The 22,766-nt window shown below is 33.9% G+C and overlaps 1 protein-coding gene across 4 annotated transcripts in view; it reads right to left on the reverse strand.

Moving 5' to 3' along the window:
* Window positions 1-22,766, reverse strand: part of FGF12 (fibroblast growth factor 12) — a 479,181-nt gene that overhangs the window by 162,444 nt on the left and 293,971 nt on the right. For all 4 annotated transcript variants that reach the window (XM_039850756.1, XM_039850755.1, XM_039850757.1 and 1 more), the window contains one exon: window positions 565-668. In XM_039850756.1, the coding sequence (XP_039706690.1) occupies window positions 565-668 (104 nt within the window). The remainder of the gene's footprint in view (window positions 1-564; window positions 669-22,766) is intronic.

Genomic DNA, 22,766 nt, shown 5'->3' on the forward strand with positions numbered 1-22,766 from the left:
TGAGACGGGCATCAGAATCACATTAACTACTTTAAAATATGTCAGTGCTGATAATGTAGCCACTGATGCTATCTAATTTTATCAGCTTGAGATTTAAGATATGTTAGACAACACACTCATTTTAAAGGTCCAAAAGTCAAGACAAAGAGAGGAGGTGACTTGCCAAATGAATATCTATATAGGAACCAAAATGTAAATAAAACTCAAATATCCCAGCCCCTAATCCAGAGCTCATTCCATAAACTCAAATTGCCTTTGAAGTGACTAGTTACCTCAGGATTCTGATATATTAGGTACCACACAGACTTCATTAAATACAACGAATGCACAGTCTATTTTGAAAGTTCTTCCTCCATAATAAGACAGAGAAGACCCCAAGACAAACTGAAGAATTTAGCTTCCTAAACTCTCTTCTTTGCTTGAAGGAGAGGTAACAGGAGAAGGTACAAATGCCTTATCCCTTGAATTAAATTCAAAAAATAGATTATCCTCTAGAAGTAGAGCTGAATGAAGAGAATTTATATCACATGGAGAGTACACACACACACACAGTGGGGTACTTACTGAGCTGTAGAGATAGCCTTCACCATTCATGGCCACATAGAGGCTGGCCTTCACCCCTTGGATGGCTACCACACGCAGGCCCACGGGAATTAGATTGAAGAGGGCTAGAGGGGAAGAAGACAGAAAAGGATAAGTGACCTTTCGAATACCTCATTTTATTTATTACTATGACTCTTTTGAGAATTAAAAGTTATGAACTAAAATTGGGAGGGAGGAAGAGAGGGAGGAAAGGTAGTGGGGAAGGAAAGGGCGAGAGAGAGAATGAATAAATGAATGAATGTCTAAAGATGAGGAGAACTGACTTCTTTTCTCTGCATCACCATAAATTACTTAGTTGGTTTCAGGTAAACCACATAAACTCATCTGTAATAAAGGGGTTACATTAGAAGGTATCAAAGGGCCTCACCTGGATCTGAGTGTCCAAGATCTCTGCTCCACAAAATGAACACATTCAAACAATGTAATATGAGATTTTTTTTCCAACAATTTGAAACAAAAGGTTTTCAACAGTAGAACATATTTATAGTCATAAATAATAATAAAATATGTTCCTTGTAACATATGACAGAACTTCTTCCTATGTTCTTACCACTGTCCTTGTGCTACTGAAAAAACTTAAGAAGTACAAGACCTTAAAGTCTAGTTGGGGAGAGAAAGCTAAGACATATGGAATAATCTGATACAGTATAATTTATTTCTATAATTAAATGTAATATATGCAATCTATATATACTCGCTATGTTACAGAAGTTCAGGAAAATGGAAGATCTGTGTGGCCTGGAGTACTCAGGAAATGTCTTACACAGAAGATGAGACCTGAGTTGACACTTAAAAAAAGGGCAGAAGTTTAGTGAGCCAAGGACAGAAGGACATTTTAGGGGGGCAGCAAATTAGGTGGTTCTGCAAGGTAATGTATGTATACAGGAAGGGACTGGCAGGTTAGAAGATTTAATTCATATTGGGGAGTAATGGAAAAGAACATCATGTGAATAACATCGGGATAAATAACTGTGAGTCTGTCACTCTAACTGTAGAGATCTAGACTTTTCCAAACAGGCAACAAGAAGTTGACATACAAAGATTCAAGCAGTAAGATTACAAAAACGTATGAAACTTGCATACAGCATAGTTTCTAAAGCCAACACTCAGAAGTCGCATGGCGGTGAGCCATTCACTGAACCTCTCTGCTTTAGTTTTTCTGTCTGTAAAATGGGCATGATAATCCTTACTACACAGAGCTGATAGAAAAATCAAAAAGTGTTTTATAAAGAGATGGGTTCTTTCTATATGAGTTATTTCTCAATATATAATTCTTCCACATGTCAAATAAGGTTAGCATAGAGTATGATGTAAAAACTGACATATCACCACAGTAATATTTATTGAGATTATCTTCAGATTACTTAATACTTTAACAATACTTCATATATGAGCAATATTTAATTTTCAAAGTGATAATAAATTCATACTTGTATGTAACCCTCAACCAAAAATACTATGAGAGTTTAGGACAGAACAATTATCTTAATTTTTAGAAGAGAAAACAGGTTCAAAGAGATAACCCAGATGAAATGGCATCTGAACAAATGCTCTCTCATGTGGTTACCTGCCCGAAATATATTTCCTTCCTCTTTCCTTTTAAACGTAATTTCTTCTAATATCTGTTCTTACCTTCTTGCAAAGTAATAAATAGATGATTTAGCTGCATTTCCCTACAGACCTTGCAGCTCGCTGTGGCTATGGACTCCAAACTGGCTAATAATATGTAGAGAGAAGGGTCTTTGTGTGCATGAAGACTCTTTCCATTAAAACGGCTTGTAAGTGTCTTTTCTTGTTCTCAACCCTTTGCCTTACTGCTGTTCAGACACAAGTTGTGGTGGCTGGATCATCCCAGATTGTGAAAACAAGGGCTACTCCACAGAGAGTGGTTGCAGGCAAGCTGGAAGGAGTTGTGTCCCTGAGGACTTTGTGGAGCAGTGGCACCAGTACCACATTCAATTAGCTACGTCTGGCATTTATCTGAGAAAATCAATCCTTGTTATTTTAGTCTGTGCAACACAGAACTAACCTTAATCCTAACTAATATAGATTGCTGTATTAGTAATACAAGCAGAGTTAACATGGAAGGTACAAACTAAATGTAAGATGCTTATACAGTGCAAATAAATGCAACTACTGGAAAATATCAAGTTCAATGACAATTCTTATGAGAAAAGTTATGGAATCCAAAATTGTGCATAAACTCTTTCTAAGGTAAAGAATTCCCAGGAAAAATGCTAAGAACATTGGTTTCTTTAGCTGAAACAAACTAATAAAAACTATAAATCTCTTCCTATTTGAGGAGAGTGAGAAAACACCTAAAGCTAGGTAGGGACAAAAACCAAAAACTTGTGTGAAAATTTTATATGAATCATAACGTGATAATGGGTTTTAGCTGGTATGCTTGGGAGATTTAACAAGTCCATAAAAAAATCAGTAAACAATTTGGGATTAGACTTTTTAGTGGTAACGGTAAAAGCTAAAAACTATTCTCTTTAGGAGGGTCTGCATTTGCCTCCTAAAATCTCGAGAAGTGAGAAATGACTTACCCATATCGATTATTTATCTTCAAGGTAGCACACGAGCTCTAGTTCACAGGAGCCCTTTACTACTCAGTGACAATTCCTCCTGAGTCTCATTCTTCCTCTTTATCCTGAAAGCCACTGTCCTAACTCGTAGTACCTGGGCCACGCCGTTCTTCAAGTCCTTTGCATCTACTCATACTATTTCCTTGCTTACAACCTCTAGTGATTGATTGATTGATTCCTCACTGGCAACAGATGCATCCAGAGTCTTTGCACCTCAAATCCCTTTACAACCTGGTTATAACTCACATTTTTGGTCTAGCACTTGTCACTCATTCCATCAATCATAACCAGCTTCATAGAGCTTTTTCCATTTCTTAAGTTCCTCCTTTGATCTTTAACTAGGCTGGATTATTTTTCTTTTGTCCTCTCTTTTAGAAAAGCTTTTTTTCCCACTTTGAAATCTGTTTAACTCTTTTTATCCTTTAAGACCTGTCTCATTTAAGTGCATCATGAATCCTACCCAAACCCTACAGAGATATTTGTTACCTTTTCCATAATTGTTTCTTTCATGGGCATATCTCTGTAATAGCATTTAGAACATGGTATTACAGTTATTTGTTTATGGGTCTCATCCCTAAAATGCAAGACTCCTGGGAGTAGGTCTCCGTTAATTTCTACCCCAGTTATATGTACATATCTTATATTCAACTGATTATAATGATAATGAAAAGACTCATTATCTCCAGGAATTTAGTTTTTCTTATAGGAAAAAAGGAGTTGTTAAAGCTAAAAATAAAATTAAAGACCTTAAATATCTCAGCCTGATATTCAAGCTTATGTATAGCCACAGCATACATTTCTTCTGCATGCCACTATTATTCACTTTAATACATTCATTTACTGCTTCTAGTAATTTGATCTCCCTCTTCCTATCTTTTAACTCCATGTTACTTCATTCCCTATGCTTAGAATGTCACTTTCCCCATATCTTCATACTGAAAACCCTGCCGTGCTTAAAATGACATAACAAATGCCTAGTACTTTCTCTCATTTCTCAACTTTCCCAGACCTGGATCTTGACTATGTTTACAATTTATAATTTTCTTCCTTAAAAAACATTAAATCTCCTAACCACAACTAGATTTTAAGCTCTTCGAAACAAGGATCTAAACCACATTAGTATAATATGAAGAGAAGAAGAGAGAGAAGGAGGAAGAGAGAGAGACAAAGAGAAACAGAAACACACAGAGAGAGACTGAAAGAGAGAATAAGCATAGTATATGTTCTTTTTATATTCAAGATGCCAGTAAACATTTGCTGTATAGAGACAACAATTATAAGCCAAATAGAGTCCAAGCATCTAATCTGACATTTGAGCATTTCTCAATCTTGTCCTTTCCAAAAGAAGTATCTCATTCTAAACCTGTCTGTAAATCTGACATTTATATTTTGAAAAATGAAATAATGGAGTTGGTGTTCTTGGGATCCATAAATTAAACTCAGTCATTAAGCCACATGGGAAAAAATGTATGAAAGAAGGTAACGAAGGGAAAAGATAGTTTTTTCAACAAATAGTATTGGGAAAACTAGATATCTACAGTTAAAAGAATGAAATTGAACTCTTATCTTATTTCATAAATAAACAAACAAATAAAACCACTCAAATGGATTAAAGATCTAAACACAAACCCTGAAACTATGAAAGTCCTAGAAGAAAAAAAATAGGAATAAAGCTTCTTGATATTGGTCCTGGCAGTGATTTCTTGGATATGACACGAGAAGCATAGGCAACAAAAGCAAAAATAGACAAGTGGGGTTACAACAAGCTAAACAGCAAAGGAAGCAGTCAACAGAATGAAAAGGCAACCTGCAGAACAGAAGAAAATATCTGCAAACCATATATTTAAAAAGGAGTGAATATCAAAAATATATAAGAAATTCTTATAACTCAATAGCAAAAAGTCAAATAGCCCAATTAAAAAATAGGCAAAAGGAAAAAAAAGTTAAAAAAAATAGGCAAAATATCTGAATAGACAGTCCTTCAAAGATTTTATACAAATGGCCAATAAATACATAAAAAGTGTTCAACATCATGAATAATCAGAGAAACAAAAATCAAAATCAAAACCAGATATCACCTCCTACCTGTTAGGATGAAAACTATCAAACAAACAAACAAACAAATAATCCCCAGAAAATAACAAGAGTTGATGAGAATGTAGAAAAACTGGAAACATTGTGTATTGTTGACAGAAATATAAAATGGAGCAGCCACTATAGAAAACAGTATAAAGGTTCCTCAAAAAACTAAATATAGAACCACCCCCATCATATGATCTAGAAATCCCACTCCTAGGATATATCCAAAGAGTTGAAATAAGGATATCAAGAATATTTCTATCTATATTCATTGTAGCATTAGTCATAATAGCCAGAATATGGAAATAAATGTCTGTAGATGGATGAGTAGTTAAAGAAAGTGGTATCTACCTAAAATGGAATAATAATCAGTGTTTAAAATAATGGAAATCCTGTCCTATATAACAATATGGATGTGCCTGGAGAGCACTGGGCTAAGTAAAATAAAACAGTTCTAGAATGACAAATACTGTCTTATTCCACTTAGATGAGGTGTCTGAAATAATAAAACTCATGAAAGCAGAGAATAGAATGGTGGATGCTAGAAGCTAGAGGGAGAAGACAATGGGTAGTTATTGTTCAATGGGTATAAACTTTCAGTTATGTCAAATAGAAAGTTCCAGACATATGCTGTACAACATGGTACTTACAGTTAACAATACTTTATTATACACTTAAAAATTTTGTTAAGAGAGTAGAGCTCATGTTAAGTGCTCTTACCACACACACACACACACACACACACACACAGCAAAGAGGCACAAAGAAAGGTTTGGAATTGATGGGTATGTTTATTACCTTGATTGTGGTGATGGTTTCATGGGTGTATGCATATGTCTAACCTCATAAAATTATATAGATTAAATATGTACATTTTATCAACTATGCTCCAGTAAAGATGTTTTTTTAAAGGTAATAAAAAGAAATGGTAAAAAACATTAATAGATAAATTTCATTGGTACACCTAATTCTCCACTCCTCCCTGTGTCTATGTGCTTTGCCATATAAATTTGCAATGCTATCGAAGGATATTTTGCCCTACCCCTTGATACTGGGCTTAGCCATGCGACTTGCTTTGGCCAATACGATATTAGCAAATGAAACAAAGTCTTGGAAAGAACTTACATATTCTTGTTTGTGCATTTCCCCTCTGCCACTGCATTTAAAAGAACATGCACTAAACTAACCTGCTATCCCAGGAAGAGTATGTAAGACACCTAGAGCATAACAGAGTGGCCTCAGTTTTCCAGCCAAGGCCATTCTAGATTAACTGATAGTTAGCTCACCACTAGATATGTAACCCAGAAAAGATCAGTATTCTGCAAGCAAGTTGAAGGCTAGGGAAATAGTGTTGTAACCAACAGATGTGGTCTTTGCAGAATACATTTTCATCTGTAAATCTGTCTTAAGCTCCCAGTATTCTGTGGGCAAGCTGAAGCCACTGGAAACTTTTACTAGTATCTTCATTGCCTTGCATAGCATCAGCATCTTGGTCATAGAAATCACTACTCAATATTTGCCAAATAAATAAATGAATCAGCAGTGGTTTCTCTTTAAGCTTCCTGTTCTTAGTTTTTCTAGGTCACATTTCCATAAGTAAACATTAAAAAAAAACTGAAGGTAATATTTACCACATATTCAATATGCTCAAATACAAAATCGAAAGAGAAAGAGAAAGTCAGAAACCTTACATGATACAAGGATTGAGAGGGAAGAAGCATAGGATGCACGGGGATGGTGTGTGTATACAGGATAATGCAGGTTTGGGAGGGAATGAAGAAAAAAAAAGTTTGCAGAATCTGTTACATCCAGGTATTAGATATCTTGTAAAATTACATTGGACCAGATAAAAGTATTTTGTAAAGGTGCTATGTTCTTATTCAAATTAATTTCTACCTGTCTCTTATCCACAATTATGCCAGTGACAATAAAGTAACAACAAATCCAAAACACATCAGAAAGCATTTAATGTGACAACCAATAAAGATGCAAAGAAGAAAGGAAAGAGGGAGAGAGGCACAGAAAGAGGGAGGGAGGGAGGAAGAAAAGAAAGGAATGAGAGAGGGAAAAAAGAAAAGCTCATTACAAATTTTCCTTTACGACAGGTAAATCTAATATCTTCCCAAGTGACATTAAGGACAGAGTCCTTATTGCTTGTAATAATCAACAGGTATAAAAGAGTATAGTTGTATTCTGGGTTGAATTTACTGAAAAAGCAATGAAAAAAATGCACTTTAAGACCCACTAAAAACACAGGTGAATTTATAGTGGAAGCTACTGAGGAAGAATGGAGATATTTGAGGTTACAATCTGTGCGCTCTCCATATAAATTTATCTTGAAAATTCAATATCGTTTCCCACATTTCAAAATATTCTCAATAAAGAGACTTCATTAGAGTATGAATGATATAATATCCTATAAAATCTTAACCTAAAATTAAGTTGATACCCCATATTTCTCCCCATTAATCTTAGAGTCGCTTGTAAAAAGGTTTGTGATTGTAATATTTATGATGATATTTGTAGGCTATTCAACTGGTTTTCCTTTAGTCATGAAATTAATATTTATTTCTGATTTTTATTTATCATTTACTAAGGTCAATTTCTCCCCCTCTCTGTTTTCAATAGGAAAAAATGCTTAAGGAATAGTCAACAAACTAAGGGATAGTCTGAGCTCTAACATTCTGCAATATAAAAGTGGTTATGCAAATTATGGTACAAAAAGATTAAAAATTAAAAAATTGAAAGCTATCACAAAGATTATAAAATCTTGAGAAATAATATAATATTTTAATGAACAATTTGATGGTTGCAAGTCTACATATTTATCCTCCATTACTTTGTATTTATTATCTTTGAACACCTTTTCACATAATAGCAGTTAATACATTCAGGCAAATTAATTGTTCTCTCATCCTAATTCCACAACATTCCATACACAGCATTTATCACAATGCTTTTCCATATTTATGTGTTTGCCCATCTCCCTGAAAGTTACAAATTCTTCAAGAGTACGAAATAATATTTTTTTCATTCGGAGTACATTGCACAGTATAAACCTAAATAATGTGGTCATTAAATTTAACTCTCTAAAACTGCATTTCTTACAGAAATTAAGAGAAAGATGTGATTATGCCTACTTCTTTAGCTATTGAGTCAAGAAAAGACAGGGGATGAAGACTGAACTTTAGTATGGTTCATGAGCCATACTTCTAACATTTACCTGTTCTGTGACCTTGGTGACTTGGAATAATGTAACCTTGCTGACACTTAGTGGCTGTTCTGAATGCTTCATTGATGTTATGAGATCTTTTAAAAAAAAAACACTTGTTAAACTATAAAAGTAAAAAACAAATTATCATGATTGGTATTGGTGGTGGTGTTAAGCGCTTTCATAACGGGGGTGGGATGGGGGAAACCTGGGTCACTATTATCTCACATTTTAACTTAAGTTTTTTAAAATGTCATGGGAGAAAAAGGAGCAATGCATTTCATCTCATAAAATTAAGATGTAGAAAGCAAAAACAACTATGTATTTAAAATAAAGTGTTAAAAAGAATGTAAATACCCATACACTTTAGGCTACGTTGATTCAGTGCTTTCAATCTGATGCCCTATTTTATAAACAAATTGGTCAAAATAATTCAATTATCTGATTTCTTTTCCACACTGAATTTGCTGATTTATAAACTGATTAATAATTTGGGCTTAGAGACTTAAAATTGTTCTTTTAAGCATTAGTGAATAGCAAACATCGTGGATTTTCAGCATAGGGAAAATGAGCAACATGATGATATGATCCCTGTCTTTAATTAATAAAAGCTAGTAGAAATGTTTGCCTTAGCTCTAGTAGAAAACCTGCCATTGGCTTTTAATCCTGGTATTACCATATAACCTTTCCTGAGTTACTTCAGAGATGTTAAAAAAAACTTGCATATTAACAAGTCAATTTAATGTGATTCTTTTTCCCTTAAGATGAAAAATGAACATATCACTAACGATAATGAAAGCAAATGCCTGTCATCACTCATCCTCTGAAGCCAATTTGTCTTACACGGACCTGTCTCACTGTCCATTTGAAGAACTCAGTGAATAGCACAGGTGTCGGTTTGTAAGATCAATGGGCAAAAACATCCTTTAAGAAATCTCTACATGCTTTGAAGCTTTTAGATTTTTATTGTCCACCAATCTTCTATCACACATTACTTTTTGTTGCCAATATGGACACTGTGGCTTATTAGGTTTATTCAATAATTCATCACATATATTTCAGGTATTGTGCTAGGTACTTGTAATATAGAGCTGTAAAAGACAGACATGGTGTCTGTCATTATGGTGGTAAAAGTCTAAATTAGGAAAAAGAAAAAAACTCCATAAATGTATTCTACATCCATGCTTACAGATAAGAGTACTAAAGCCCAAAGATGTGGTTTTCCCAGGGTCACTAAGTCCACCAAGTAGCCAGGATATGAACCTACATTCTGATAGCTGTAAGGCTATAAAATATTATTGCTCTTAAGAAATAATAGAGAAATTCTAATAAAAAGAACGTGAAAAAAATAGAACTATAATAAATACACTTGGAAGTCGTGAAAGGAATTTTTCAGTCAAGCAGAAATGTGCCACCCAGAAAGTGCAAAATCTTTGATTTTCTGAGTTAAAATTAAAACACAGACAACACAAGCAAACTTGCTTGTGATGGTTTAGATATGCTCAACCAAAGCTTTGCACTTCATTATCATTAAGTACCAAAACAAGAAAGCAAAATTTATGCATACAATACCATACTGATGAGCAATTATATTTAAATGGTGTAAAGTCAGTGAAAAAGTTGCAAAAGAAACATTCATGATTCAATTCAAGTTATGTTGATGTTGACACTCAAATGTTTTATTTACTGTTCATGATTTAAATAATATATAGCAGCCTTATTCCAAAAATATTAAGTAAATCTATGGAAATAAATGTGGTAAGATTTTTTCAGAAGTGGAGGATGAAAATAATTTGGAAAATATGATGCTTTTGTTATTATTATTCTCTACCTTAAAATCTCTCCTTCAGCCTACTTCTACTATAATCCCTGTACAAAATTTTTCCGAAGCACCAAATCTCACCTATAACTCAATTGCAATTGCTTAATTGGTTTCTTATGTCCTAAAATATAAAGTTTAAATTCCCCTATGTGTCAGTCAACATACTCTAAAATATGGTCCTGTGACGCTTCCATATAATCTCTTTGCTACATCCAAACTAATCGGCTCATTTTTCCCAACGTGGCAGGTGCTTTCTCCACTAGGTGATTTGTGCCTCCTTATCTGAAATGCAATTCTCCTCATTTTAGCTTACATATTTTGTTATAGATTCCACTTAAAATCCATTTTTTCTGAGCACATGGCTTTTAAGGATCTTTCTCATCTCTGAAATCTGGTAATTTTTCTCATCGCTCAGCAGTACCAGTGCTACCTTGCATTATCTTGTATGAGATTTGGTTTGCATAAACATTCAACCTTCTCTACTGCTCTGGGAGCAGCTAGAATGCACAAACTGTATCAGAGTCACTTTTGTAATCTAGTAACTAGAACACCCTCTAGTAGGTCTTCAATGTGTTGGTGTTAATGAAGACGAAATATGCATGTGGCAAGCATATGTGAAACTCCAATCATTTTGTTGTAGTTGCTTGAAACCAGGTCTTAAGAAGACATTTGAGGCTAGGTCACAATGAATATTGTGAGAATTTAGTGATGCCTTCTAGGAACACAGGAGGAGCACTTGGGCCATTTCTTTGTCATCTCCAGCTTGAGGGGCCTATTTTATAATAAAATATCACAAGACATTCCACAAAAGAATAGCAATGATTTGCACTGTACTTTAAAACGAATATCTTATTGTGTAACTCTGTCTCAAAGTCTTTTGCTGCTTATAACAACCTTCTGGGGAGGTATTTATTTATTTACTTACTTATTTGCTTATGTATATATGTATGTATGTATGCATTTTAATTCTGATGTCCTGCCATACCCATACCACTTAAATAAAAATCTTCAGGATTGAACCTAGGCATTAATATTTTTTTAAACTCCTCAGATGATTCCAAGAAGCATCATTGTTAGAAAGAAATTTCATATCTAATAGTTCTGGAGTAGTTCTAACAAGCTCCCAGATGATACTGGTCCTTACCAAACCTTACCAGTCAGTGGGCCAAAGCTTAGTGAGAGTAGCATAGGCATTGACTGCAAATTACTGGAAAGGCAGAATCTGAGGCTCCCTCTAAGAACCACTAAATTAAAATTTGCAGTTTAACAAGATCCTCTAATGATAATTATGCACTTAAGATTTGAGAAACACTGTTCCATGTCGGTGGTTCTCAAAGTATGGTCTTGTGAACTTGTTAGACATGCAAACTCTCCAATCTTAAAGCAGACCTACTGAATCGGAAACTCTGGGGTTAAGGCCCCCAAATCAGTAGTTTAACAAGCCCTCTGGGTGATCCTGATGCACGCTAAAATACAGGAAGCGATGTTCTAAAATAAATCACTGTTTTCACATTTGGCTGCACTTTGGAACCGTCTGGGTTATATTTTAAAAAAATAATGATGTCTGGATTGTATCCTCAGAGATGCTGATTTTATTTATCTGAAGTAAGACCTGAACATTAGGTTTTCAAACTTACTCCAGTGATTCTAATGTACAAAAGTCTTGGAGCCATTCATTGCTCTAGAGAACTTGGATATAGGTGTGAGGCGCACTATCTTCCTTTACATCTTGGTAGGACTTTCACTGCTCAGATTATCAGCAGAATCGAAGGACTGAGAACAGACCATGTGTAACAGTAGTCATTCCAGTCCCCTCAGAGGGAAATTCCAAGTGCAGTGGGGTTTAATCCTGTCTAAATCAGACTTCCATCAAATTCCGCCCCCCTTCGCCCCCCAAGATAAGAAGGCTGGGTCTAGGGCGTAAAAGAATGGTGAAACTGCAGATGAGTTTCCAAAAAGGCTTGTTACATAATTCTTCAAAGCTCCGTCGAAGTTCTACATTTCCCCTGAAATTACTCTTTATCATACTTCAGCCAGCATAGATTTCTCCCCTTTAGACTTTCCAAAGCATTTCCTTCCATGAGGGTAAATTTGATATATACTTTAAATCTTTACACATAATTCTCGATTTGTGGATGAGAAACCATGACTTCAAGGTGCTAAGCAAATCACCCAAGTTTATACAGCTGGTTAAGTGCAGAAATACATATTAATATCCATAACTGTCTCTAAAACCATATGGGCTATTCACACATCATACTGATTCCCCCAAATATCAGGGCTGATCTCTGGTACACATTAAACTAACTGTAAAAATTATGTCTTCTGCTAATACCTAAGTAAAAGAAAGCAAAAAAAAAAAAGCATTCTTTAAGATATTTTTTTTTAAAAATTCAATTATAATACTATGGGTTAGGCTTAGTATGCTGTATTGGCATATTTTGACATGTGTATTGCTCTACATTCTGTCTCAGTATCAAGGAAAGCAGATGCTCTAAATGCAACCCTACTACATCTTGGCTAAATCCCTGCTCAGATGAACTCTATCTAGGCTACGAAACAACAGATGAAAACATATATTGATACACATATATCATGTATATTTTTGTCTATTTACATATGTAGACAAACAAAAAATATGGAGACAGACTACACACACACACACACACACATACACACACACACAAACACTTCTACACATCTCAAACTTCCCAAGTCAAATATATCAAACATGAAACCACATTATTTAAGATCTTTAAAATTACTGTGTAATGGTCTACTATTTCCAAAAAGGTTTTAATTTAGAGCTTAAATGCAGCAAACATATTAATGAAAAATCCTCTCAACTTCAATGCTTATCTTGTCTAAAGTAAACCGCCATAATAGTGTATAAGTAAATCACAGTCTCTTCCTAATAATTTTTTAAAGTGCTGTGAGAAGAATGCAGTGGTATGATTTAGAGGATGTTTATTATAAACTAGTAAATATTAACCAGGAAAGAGAAATTGAGGATTCAATGTAGAGTGGGTAAAGGCATTAGCTCTGGAATGAATAAACTCACTGAGCTCAAATCCTGAGTCTACCATTTAGTATCTGTGTGATCATGGGCTAATTATTTAAACTTCCTATGCCTCAGTTTACTCATCTTCAAAAGAGGAATAATTATAGTACCTGTGTTATAGAATTGTTATGATACTTAAACGAGTAAAATTTATAAAGTTTTCATACCTGTACAAGTCCTTTAGAATATACTCAGTAAACATTAGCTATTATTATCTTATATACCCCAAACTTATAGGTTAAGAAATCATGCTTGGCACATAGATGATCATTTTATTTTAAAAATCTCTCACTGAAAATATATAGTTTTTTCCTTTATACATCATGGTAGTGTGTCCTGGTAAACACCAGTCCACACAAGAATAAACTTACGATCTAACCCTTATTTAGTTAGTAGCTACAGACTGAATGCCTATTTGAACCAGCCACATATAACAAATCTCACTGCCATTAATGACTACTTACATTAAGGATAAGAATGTAGGCAAATATGTATAACCTCTCAAGCAATGACTTGAGGAAAGAGCACAAGATATGGATATAATAGAAGTGAATTTTCTTTACCTCGAGCAAATCAACTCATATGTCAGAGCCCAAGAATCGGGTAACTTCAGGGGAATTTTAATAATCTCTATCTCATCACAACTTTAATACTCTTTTCCACTGCTACAAGAACCCCACTGCCCTACCTTTTTTTCTTACTCTTAAAGCACCTGAGTGTATTTTCCTTGTCCTGCAACATAAGCTTAAATTTAGCTGCTGGTCTTAGGTGAATAATAAAAGCAATGGCTCCCTCTTTTATGGGAAAATGTACCATTTATGTACTTTCAGAAAATAATATCTCTGTAATTATCATCACCATGAATATATATTCATATGACATGGTAATGATATATTTAATAGTGTTCAAGAGCATATTCTTTTATTATTATAGCTATAGAGTTCAGTTTTCGAAACTAAGCATACTCAATTTTCTTCCTATTTTCATAATGGAAAATGACTTCCTTATCTATTCCTTGGATTCTTTTAAATTGTCTGTCATTCTCAAAACAAAATGCAAACGTGATCCAGTTTGCATTATTCCTTCAATGGGGTGTTGTTTGACAAATTTATATTCATTTTTGATGGGGTTTTTCTGCAAATTCAGTTTCATTCATTTATTCAACAAATATTGAGTACCTAATATGTAACAGGCACTATTCTAGGTGCTTGAGATAGAATAGTGCAAAATGCAGACAAAGCCCACTGCCTCTGTGGAGCTTATATTCCAATTCCAATTTAGCCTTTTAATTTAAATGGAAGTCTGATTATACTATTTCTGCTATGAATTAACTTATCCATATTGATTCCTAAGGCCTTATTTCATGATGCCAACTCAGAGATGCATCAGGCATAGTCAAGGCCCTCAAGGAACTTATAAAATAAAGGAAGTAAATAAGTCACATACAAAACAAATACCTTCAAATGAAACTGAATAAATATCTTAAGAAATGTATAGAGTGTGAAAAGAGAAAAGCAAGAATTCCAAATCAAGAAAATGTTTTTAAAGACAAAAGGAAATTTGTCTTGTTTTTAGAGGATGTTATAATTAGTGGAAGAAATAACATAAACCAAGTACGGAATGAAGAAAATATATGCATATATAGGGAGCATTTTAGTGGAAGAAGGACATAATAAAATAAATAACTATGTTAGTAGTAAGTGTTCTGGAGGAAAATATGGAATCAAGCTGCCAAGGGAGAGAGGTGCTGACCACAGGGATTGAAATTTATACAGATTAACTAAAAAAGGCCTACATGAGAAAAGGCCTCACTTTTAAATAAGAGTATAAAAATGATGAGGGAGTGGGCTATTTAGATATTTGGAGAAGTAACATTCTAGAAAGATGGGATAGCTGATACCAATACCCTGAGGAAATAGTGTGGTTAGCTAGGTAGAGGAACAATATAAAGGCTAGTCAAAAGAGGAGAAAACAGTCAGGATAGGTAATAGGTGGTATTATATAAAATCTTATTGGTAAAGGATGAAGTCAGTCTTTTACCCTTAATGATGTGTGATGAAAGAGAATGAGCAGAGAGGTGAGTTTGCCTGACCTATGTTTTAACTTGGTGGCTCTGGCTGCTGTGTGGATAATACACTGAAGGGAGAAAGCCTTAAGTAATGAGATCAGTTAGGAAGCTAGTGTAGTAGTCCGAAAGTGAGAGTAGCCTAAACTAGGCAGTCGCAATAGGGCTATTGAGAAGTGGTCAAACTCTGTAAACAGTTTAAAAGAGAGTGAATTTACTGTTTTCAAATTCATTGCAAAAACCATTGTACTATCTGCTCTTACAATTTTCCCCATTTTTACAATGCATTTAAAAGAGAAAGTTTCAAGTTTTTCAAAGGTTAAAAACAAAAACCATTGCCAATTTTTAGGCTTTCAAAGTTTCAGATCTGTCAAGAATATTGGAGATGATCTTTTTAAAACACCTAATTTAAGAGACTAGAACACCAAGGAAGAGAAAGCTTACGTGACTTAAACAATTACATAGCTAATTAAGAATAAGACCTGGATTGGAAACCAGGTCATCTGATTCACGCTTCAAGCTACTTCGCCTTACAAGTGGTGATATTTAAGTGGTTTATACTTGTCCTTGGATGTTTTATTCAGTTATTTTGATTTCACAAACACTGAGAGCCACAAGTATCCCAAGCTCAAAACTCTTAGGGCCTATACAGATAAGAGAAAAAAGCAAGGGAAAATAGGTGTATCCATTGCTTGAATACACTCATTTTTTTCCCCTGAAGTGTGCCAGCTAAATGAAATATGTCTGTGTAGCCGTCCAGTTTGTGATCTTGGAAAATGCCCATCATTATGCTAGGCAAAAGGGCAAATAAGGACACTACACGCTAATGGGATAAACACAAATACAGATAAAGATCTGCAGTATAATGTGACTTGTGCAGCTGTAAATGTACACACAAGTTCAAACACCCTAGAATGAAGTGAGTAATTAATGTGGAATTTTGTGTGGGGGTGGCAGGTGAGGGAGACAGCTGGAGAAGTCCTCACATAGATGAAGGAAATAAGAGTTAAAAAAGGTTCTGCAGGGTAAGAGTGACTTACCAGGTGAATAAGATTGGTGAAGTCATTATAAGCAATAGGAATTAACAAGTAAAAGCTCCAAGCCATAAAACAATATGATTAGGTTGATCACACACCTGTCTAGAACTGAGTTCTGACTCCCTCTAAAAGATAATCAAAATGGAACATATTCCACACATGCTTGAGATACTAGAAAGTCTGAATTTTAGTATGCTTTTTCAGTATGCCTGCAGATTTTTGCTTTCCCTATTATGTTAGAAATCAGGTACCCATAGTGCTAAGTATAACAGTCCCAAGACAGAGATTGCTTTCATTAGCAAATGTGAACACTCCAAATCCTTGGTATAGAGAAGAGTTACCAGTCATATACCTCCTGCAGTGTATTAAGACTTGTCAAAACAGATTGCCGAGCCTTAGCCCAGAGATTCCATGATTCAGCAAATCTATGATAAGGCTCAAGAATGTGTATTTCTAACAAGTTCCCAGATGATGTTGATGTTAGTGATCCAAGGACTGCATACTTTATGAACCACTAACTTAGAGTACTCTTCAATACACCCAGCTCAAGGATCTTTAAAGTCTTTCATGTAACAACATCTGCCACCAATAAGAATTCAATTTCTGTTAAAATGGCCACTGTCTATGAGCTCCTTGCAAACAAGGACTCTGACCCCTCCTGATGAGACTAACGACGACAACAACAATGACGACAAATAACATTAAACTGTATTTTATGCATTATTTTAAGCACTGTTCATGAATCAACCCATTTATTCTAACCAACAACCCTATGATCTAAGTACTGATTATTCTCCCTTAGTAAATAAGGAAATTAACATGTGAAGAGATTAAATAACTAACTCAAAGGTGCACAATCTCAAGTCAAATAGCCTGGATTTAAATTCTAGCTCTATCATTTATGTGTGTGAGTCTCTGGATCTTTATATTCACTTCAAGAATATAACATAGGGATCTGTAAACTGAAGATTTCCTGCCAATAACATACCTTTCAGAATAAATGCTATTTATGGAAATAGACTCTGTCAATCAGTTTTGCTGAGCATATATTCACTTCTATATGAGAATTAAAGAAAAAGTTAGCAAAATCCTAGAGAATCTCTGTTCCTCTCATTTTTTACAATCAGAGATTGTGTAAATCTGAGAAAGTTTATGTGACTTGCCCAAGGTCAAAGCACTGGTCACCTCACAGAGCCAAAAATAGACTAAAGATAATCTCAGTCCCTAGCTCTTTCTAGGAAATACTTAGTTAAGTAGCTCCCAGAAAATTCTGAACCACTAAATACACTGCCTATACATATGCCCTTAATTAGTCATAGAGCAACTAGGAAGAAGGGTAATTTCAAATGGCACAGGTGTTGCTTTACTGACCAGAGGGACCTTGAGGGCAGAAGTCTTAAGATCAAAAAGAAATATAAGGCCAATAAGAAGGTAAGAGGCCAAGGTTAAAAATAAGTTTGAGGAATTATTCCCTTTTGATTTTTTGTGAATGGGTAATCTATTCAAGGAAATAATTGATTCTTGGTCAGGCTCTCTACAAATATTATATGGAGGAACAATCTTTAAAATTAAAACACAGTTAACAGAAATGCATTTCTAAGAAATATTCATTACTTCTAGCTATCAAGTTCAAAAGGCAAGATATTTCTTTTATTAAGAAAAATCTAATGAAGTAATTGTATTCATAAGCTAAAGCTGAATATTAATTTTGCTCTTGAAAAGATATGCCACTATAAGAGTAACAACATTACATATACCAAATGTTACTGAAGATTATGTAAATGACCTTGCTTAAAGAAAAACATCAGGATAACAAATGCATTTCTTTTTCTTTTCATCCAACTTGTAGGTGTGATTTCACACCTACGATTTGATGACATATTCTTCAAATATAGATGACACTAGAAGAAAATAATATCCCTATAATTAGATATGGTATAGCTCTTCCTCTCCTATGAGTACTATAATGTGCATGCTTACATAGGTGAAAGAGATGAACTTCTTGTCCAGAAAGGCCCCTTGTTAGAGGAAGAAAACATCTTTATAATTCTTTGCAGCACCCCTTAGTTCTTCGATAATTTTCCACAATTAACCATTTGGATCATGTTTCTGTTCATAGTTTAGCAATACAAAGCTTCTGTTGGCTTTGGCCGAATTTATATATACTTATGACTAGTGGTATCAAAACATCAGATGTTTGGTATTGTTCAGAAAAGTTTTAAATATCTAATTGGATTCTGAAACTCAGATACAGACCATTCTGAAGTGTTTCTTTATACTGAATTTATGGAGAATTTCATATACGCATAAAATCTGAAGAAACCATGTTTGTATTTGTGATTGGTAGTTAGGAATCCAAAGTATTAGAGGTCTAGAATCAAAAGATTTCAATATGTAAATTCCAGATTAGTTAAATATTAAGTATAAAGATGAAACAATAATTTACTAAAACAAAACATGGGAATTTTTTTTAAAAATCTTGGAATGAGTAAAGTCTTTCTAAATAGGAAAGAAAAGCTGAGGGCATAAAAGTATATTTAAAATAAAAATAAAATAAAATAAAGCATGGCAAACAAACTCAGAGATAACAAAAGGAGTAAAATTATTTGCACTCATATAACATAAACAGACATTTTATAGAAAAACAAAAGTAGATGGCTTTTAAAATATACATAGAAGCATTCATCCTCACTCGTAATACAAAAAGTTAAAGTTTATGTTTTTAAGCAACAAAGGACCAAGTTTGGTAACACATTTGGTTGACTAGAAGATAAAGAAACAGATACCCTCAGTGTAAATTTGTAGGATAAAAGCAAATAGATTTATAAAATTATAAAAAAATACATCCTTGGCCCAGCTATTTCACTTCCAAGTAGACATTCTAGAAATGCACTTGCACACATGCAAAATGACTTATGTACAAATCTTTATAGCATTATCTGCATTAGGAAAACATTAGAAAAAACTGAAATGTCATTTAATAGGAAATTACATTAAATTTTATCCCCTTTAAATATGACTAATATGAAAAAATCTTATTGATGTAACATTTTAAATTTAAAAAAGTGTTAAACAAGATATATATTATATAGATGATATATAGATAGACATAGATATAGATATAGATGATATAGATATAGATAAAGATAGAGATAAATAGTATTGTATATGTTGATATACATATAGGCTACATCTGGAAGAATACAAAGAAATGTGACCAGGTGGCAGAGAGGAAAGGGATAGAAAATTGCTTTTGTCTATGTCACTGTCCTCTTGCTATAGAAACACAACCTCAGTTGGACAAAGTTGGGTTTAATAATTCGAAGCAAGGAAGAAAAACACAAAACATGACAGAATAGGGATGTCTTAATAAGAAGTTGTAAGAAAGGACTTAAAGGACTTGGTCAGTGTTATGTGATTTTTAGGGAGATACCAAGAAATGTAGCTTTACTCCTACTGGATGCTCTAAGGAACTGGTATAACTCTATGAATAGGAATCTTAATAATTCTTATCCACAAAGCAAGAAGAATAGAGCGAGTTTAAGATGTGTTTGGTGAAGAAGCAGCAGCCATGCATACAAGCCAGATAGAGAAATACTTGATCATTCTGTAGTTTGGACAATGTATTTGTTCTTGTTCTTGTTCTGTCTATGTTCAGACATGATTGCAGAGTGGTCTTGTTTTTGTCTTGATCCATCATGTTCACAGCAGCCCTGTCTGATTTGGTGTTCTATGAAATTGCTTCTATTCAGCAGAAGCACACCTAAGCCTCTTGGGAGTGCCACCCCAGCTACTGGCTCTCAGGGACTGTTTTGTTCTTTCTCAACTGTATATTCTTTTGTGCCTTTACAATTTTATATCGTATACTTACTTATCTTATCTATTCAAAATAATTTTGAAAATAATCTGAGAACTGAAGGAGACCTTAAAAGTCACTGAGTTCTGAGACTATCCCAACTCACACTGCCTTCTCCTCCTATAGCAAAAGGGTTTTCTTGAAAAACACCCCTATAGCATCTGCTTGAATATCCCCAGTATTACTCTTATACTAATTTATCAGGCAGTTCATTCCACATCTAATGGCTTTAATATTTTTTTTTTGTTCGGAAGAAAGAGAACAATGCTTTTCGTTATAGTATCTTAATTGTTTCAACCCAGCACGTTTGACCACTTCAAATGCATCTTCTCCTAGTGGAGCAGAATAATTACCTTTCTAATTTTATGTAAAATATTCCTATTAATACTCTCCAAACTGCAATTGTTGCTTTTTTTGTGTGTGCCAGTGTTCCAACACAGTTTTGTATCTTTTGTTATCATTACATTTGCAGAGATTCTTATCTGTTACTGCTGACAAACCCATTTGCTTTTGTACTCAATTACATGTAATTCGTCTTTTCTTCATGAACAAAAGAACAGGTGTCTTTATCTATTCTCTGCAAGATACTATGGTAAGGTTGGTTGGACCTAATAATGCCTAGTGAACCAAACAACACAATTCTGACAGATGCTCATAGTAACAAGATTTTTTTAAAACAATTAAATGCTTTTACTCCTGCCCACACAAAAGAAAGAAAAGGCATTTTTACATCTTAGAAGTTTATAATTTTCTATTAAAAATGAGTAGAACTTAAATCCTTTTCTAATGCTTTAAAACCCCACACAGAAAATATATTAATTAAAAATATTTGTTTATACCTGCAAATTTTTCAATAAAAATATTGGGAGGGGGGATCAGAAGAAAGTACATTAATCAAAACACTGATGAAATCTGAATAAAGTCTATATAGCTCAGTTAATACTATAGTACCAGTATTAATTTCCTGGTTTAGATCTTTGGACTTTTGTTACATAAAATGGTACCGTTAGCGGAAGCTGGGTGTAGAGTGCAGAGGAATGCCCTGTAATACTGTGTAATTTTTCTAAAGTCTAAAATTATTTCAAAATAAAAAGTTAAAAAAATATTTGGGTGGATAGAGTATTTAACCAATGATCTAGAGAAACTTGTCCACATATGCACAAGGAGACATTCATTCATTTGTTCCTTTTTTGTTGAGTACTTACTATCTATTAGAACTCATTCTAGGTTCTAAAGATACATCAAAGATCAAAACAAAATCTCTTCATTCATAGAACTTAAATTCTCTTGGGAGGAAAATCAAAAATAAACAAATAAACAGCAACAATATATAGGTCAGGTGGTCATAGAAGATATAAATAGGAAAAAAAATGGGGTATCAGAATAAGGAAGGCTGAGGTGGGATGTGTAATTTTACAAAGGATGCTCTATCAGAAATATCTTGGAAGTACTGTTTGTAACTGCCTTAAAATGGAAATGATAATTATCCACCAAAAAGAGAATGAATAAATATATTTGGGTATTTTCATGCAATGGGATACTGTATAAAAATGAAAATGAATAATGTAAAGGAACTATATAACCATATATGCATCTCACAATCATAACATTGAGAAAAGGACAAAAAAATGTATATATAGTAATGCTCTCACTTATAAAACATTTAAAAACATGCAAAAGGATATTATGAATGATTTAAGTATACATATGTGAAAAAATGTATTTTTAAACTGCATGGAAATAAAAATGACACATTCAGGACAGTTATTATGTCTGGTACTGAAGAAATGCAGGACTCTATCAGAGCACACAGAAAGTATAAATGTACTGATATCTTTGACTGAATTTTAAGCCAGGGGTTAAATATCCAGATGGATTTGTCATTATTCTGCACATCTAAACTACTTTTAATAGCAAAATATCAAAAATTATGTACAGTAGCATATTTTAATAAAAAAATAAGATATTTTAAACTTGTAAATTCAAAGTTTCTAAAAGTATTTGACAAAATGCATCACCCTTGATGTGTGTGTGTCATGCATAATGACACTATGCATGTAAATATGTGTTTTGTTATACATATATAAGTATATACATATAATGTATGGATGATATGTGGGTGTAGATTCGCACTAGTCATTGATCCGGCATCAGCAGAGAAAGCACTTTCAATTATTTTTCTAGAAACAGTAAAGGAAGGATTTGCGTTAGCTGACCACACACTTTCATCGCTGCTGTTCTACCACTGCCCATGATAAATGTCATGTATCTGTCTGGGTTATAGTTGCATCCTGTGGAGTTGATTACAGCTATTTGGCTTACTTGGGAATTGACTAGCTACATCAATTCATACTTTTTCAATCTTTTTCCTTTAAAGTGAGGTGGGTGGCGCTAATAGAGAATATTAATATTATCTCCAGCCACCTCATTTTATAGAAAAATAA

Source organism: Pteropus medius, unplaced genomic scaffold (assembly GCF_902729225.1).
Source record: "Pteropus medius unplaced genomic scaffold, Ma_sr-lr_union100, whole genome shotgun sequence".
Taxonomy (NCBI): domain Eukaryota; kingdom Metazoa; phylum Chordata; class Mammalia; order Chiroptera; family Pteropodidae; genus Pteropus; species Pteropus medius.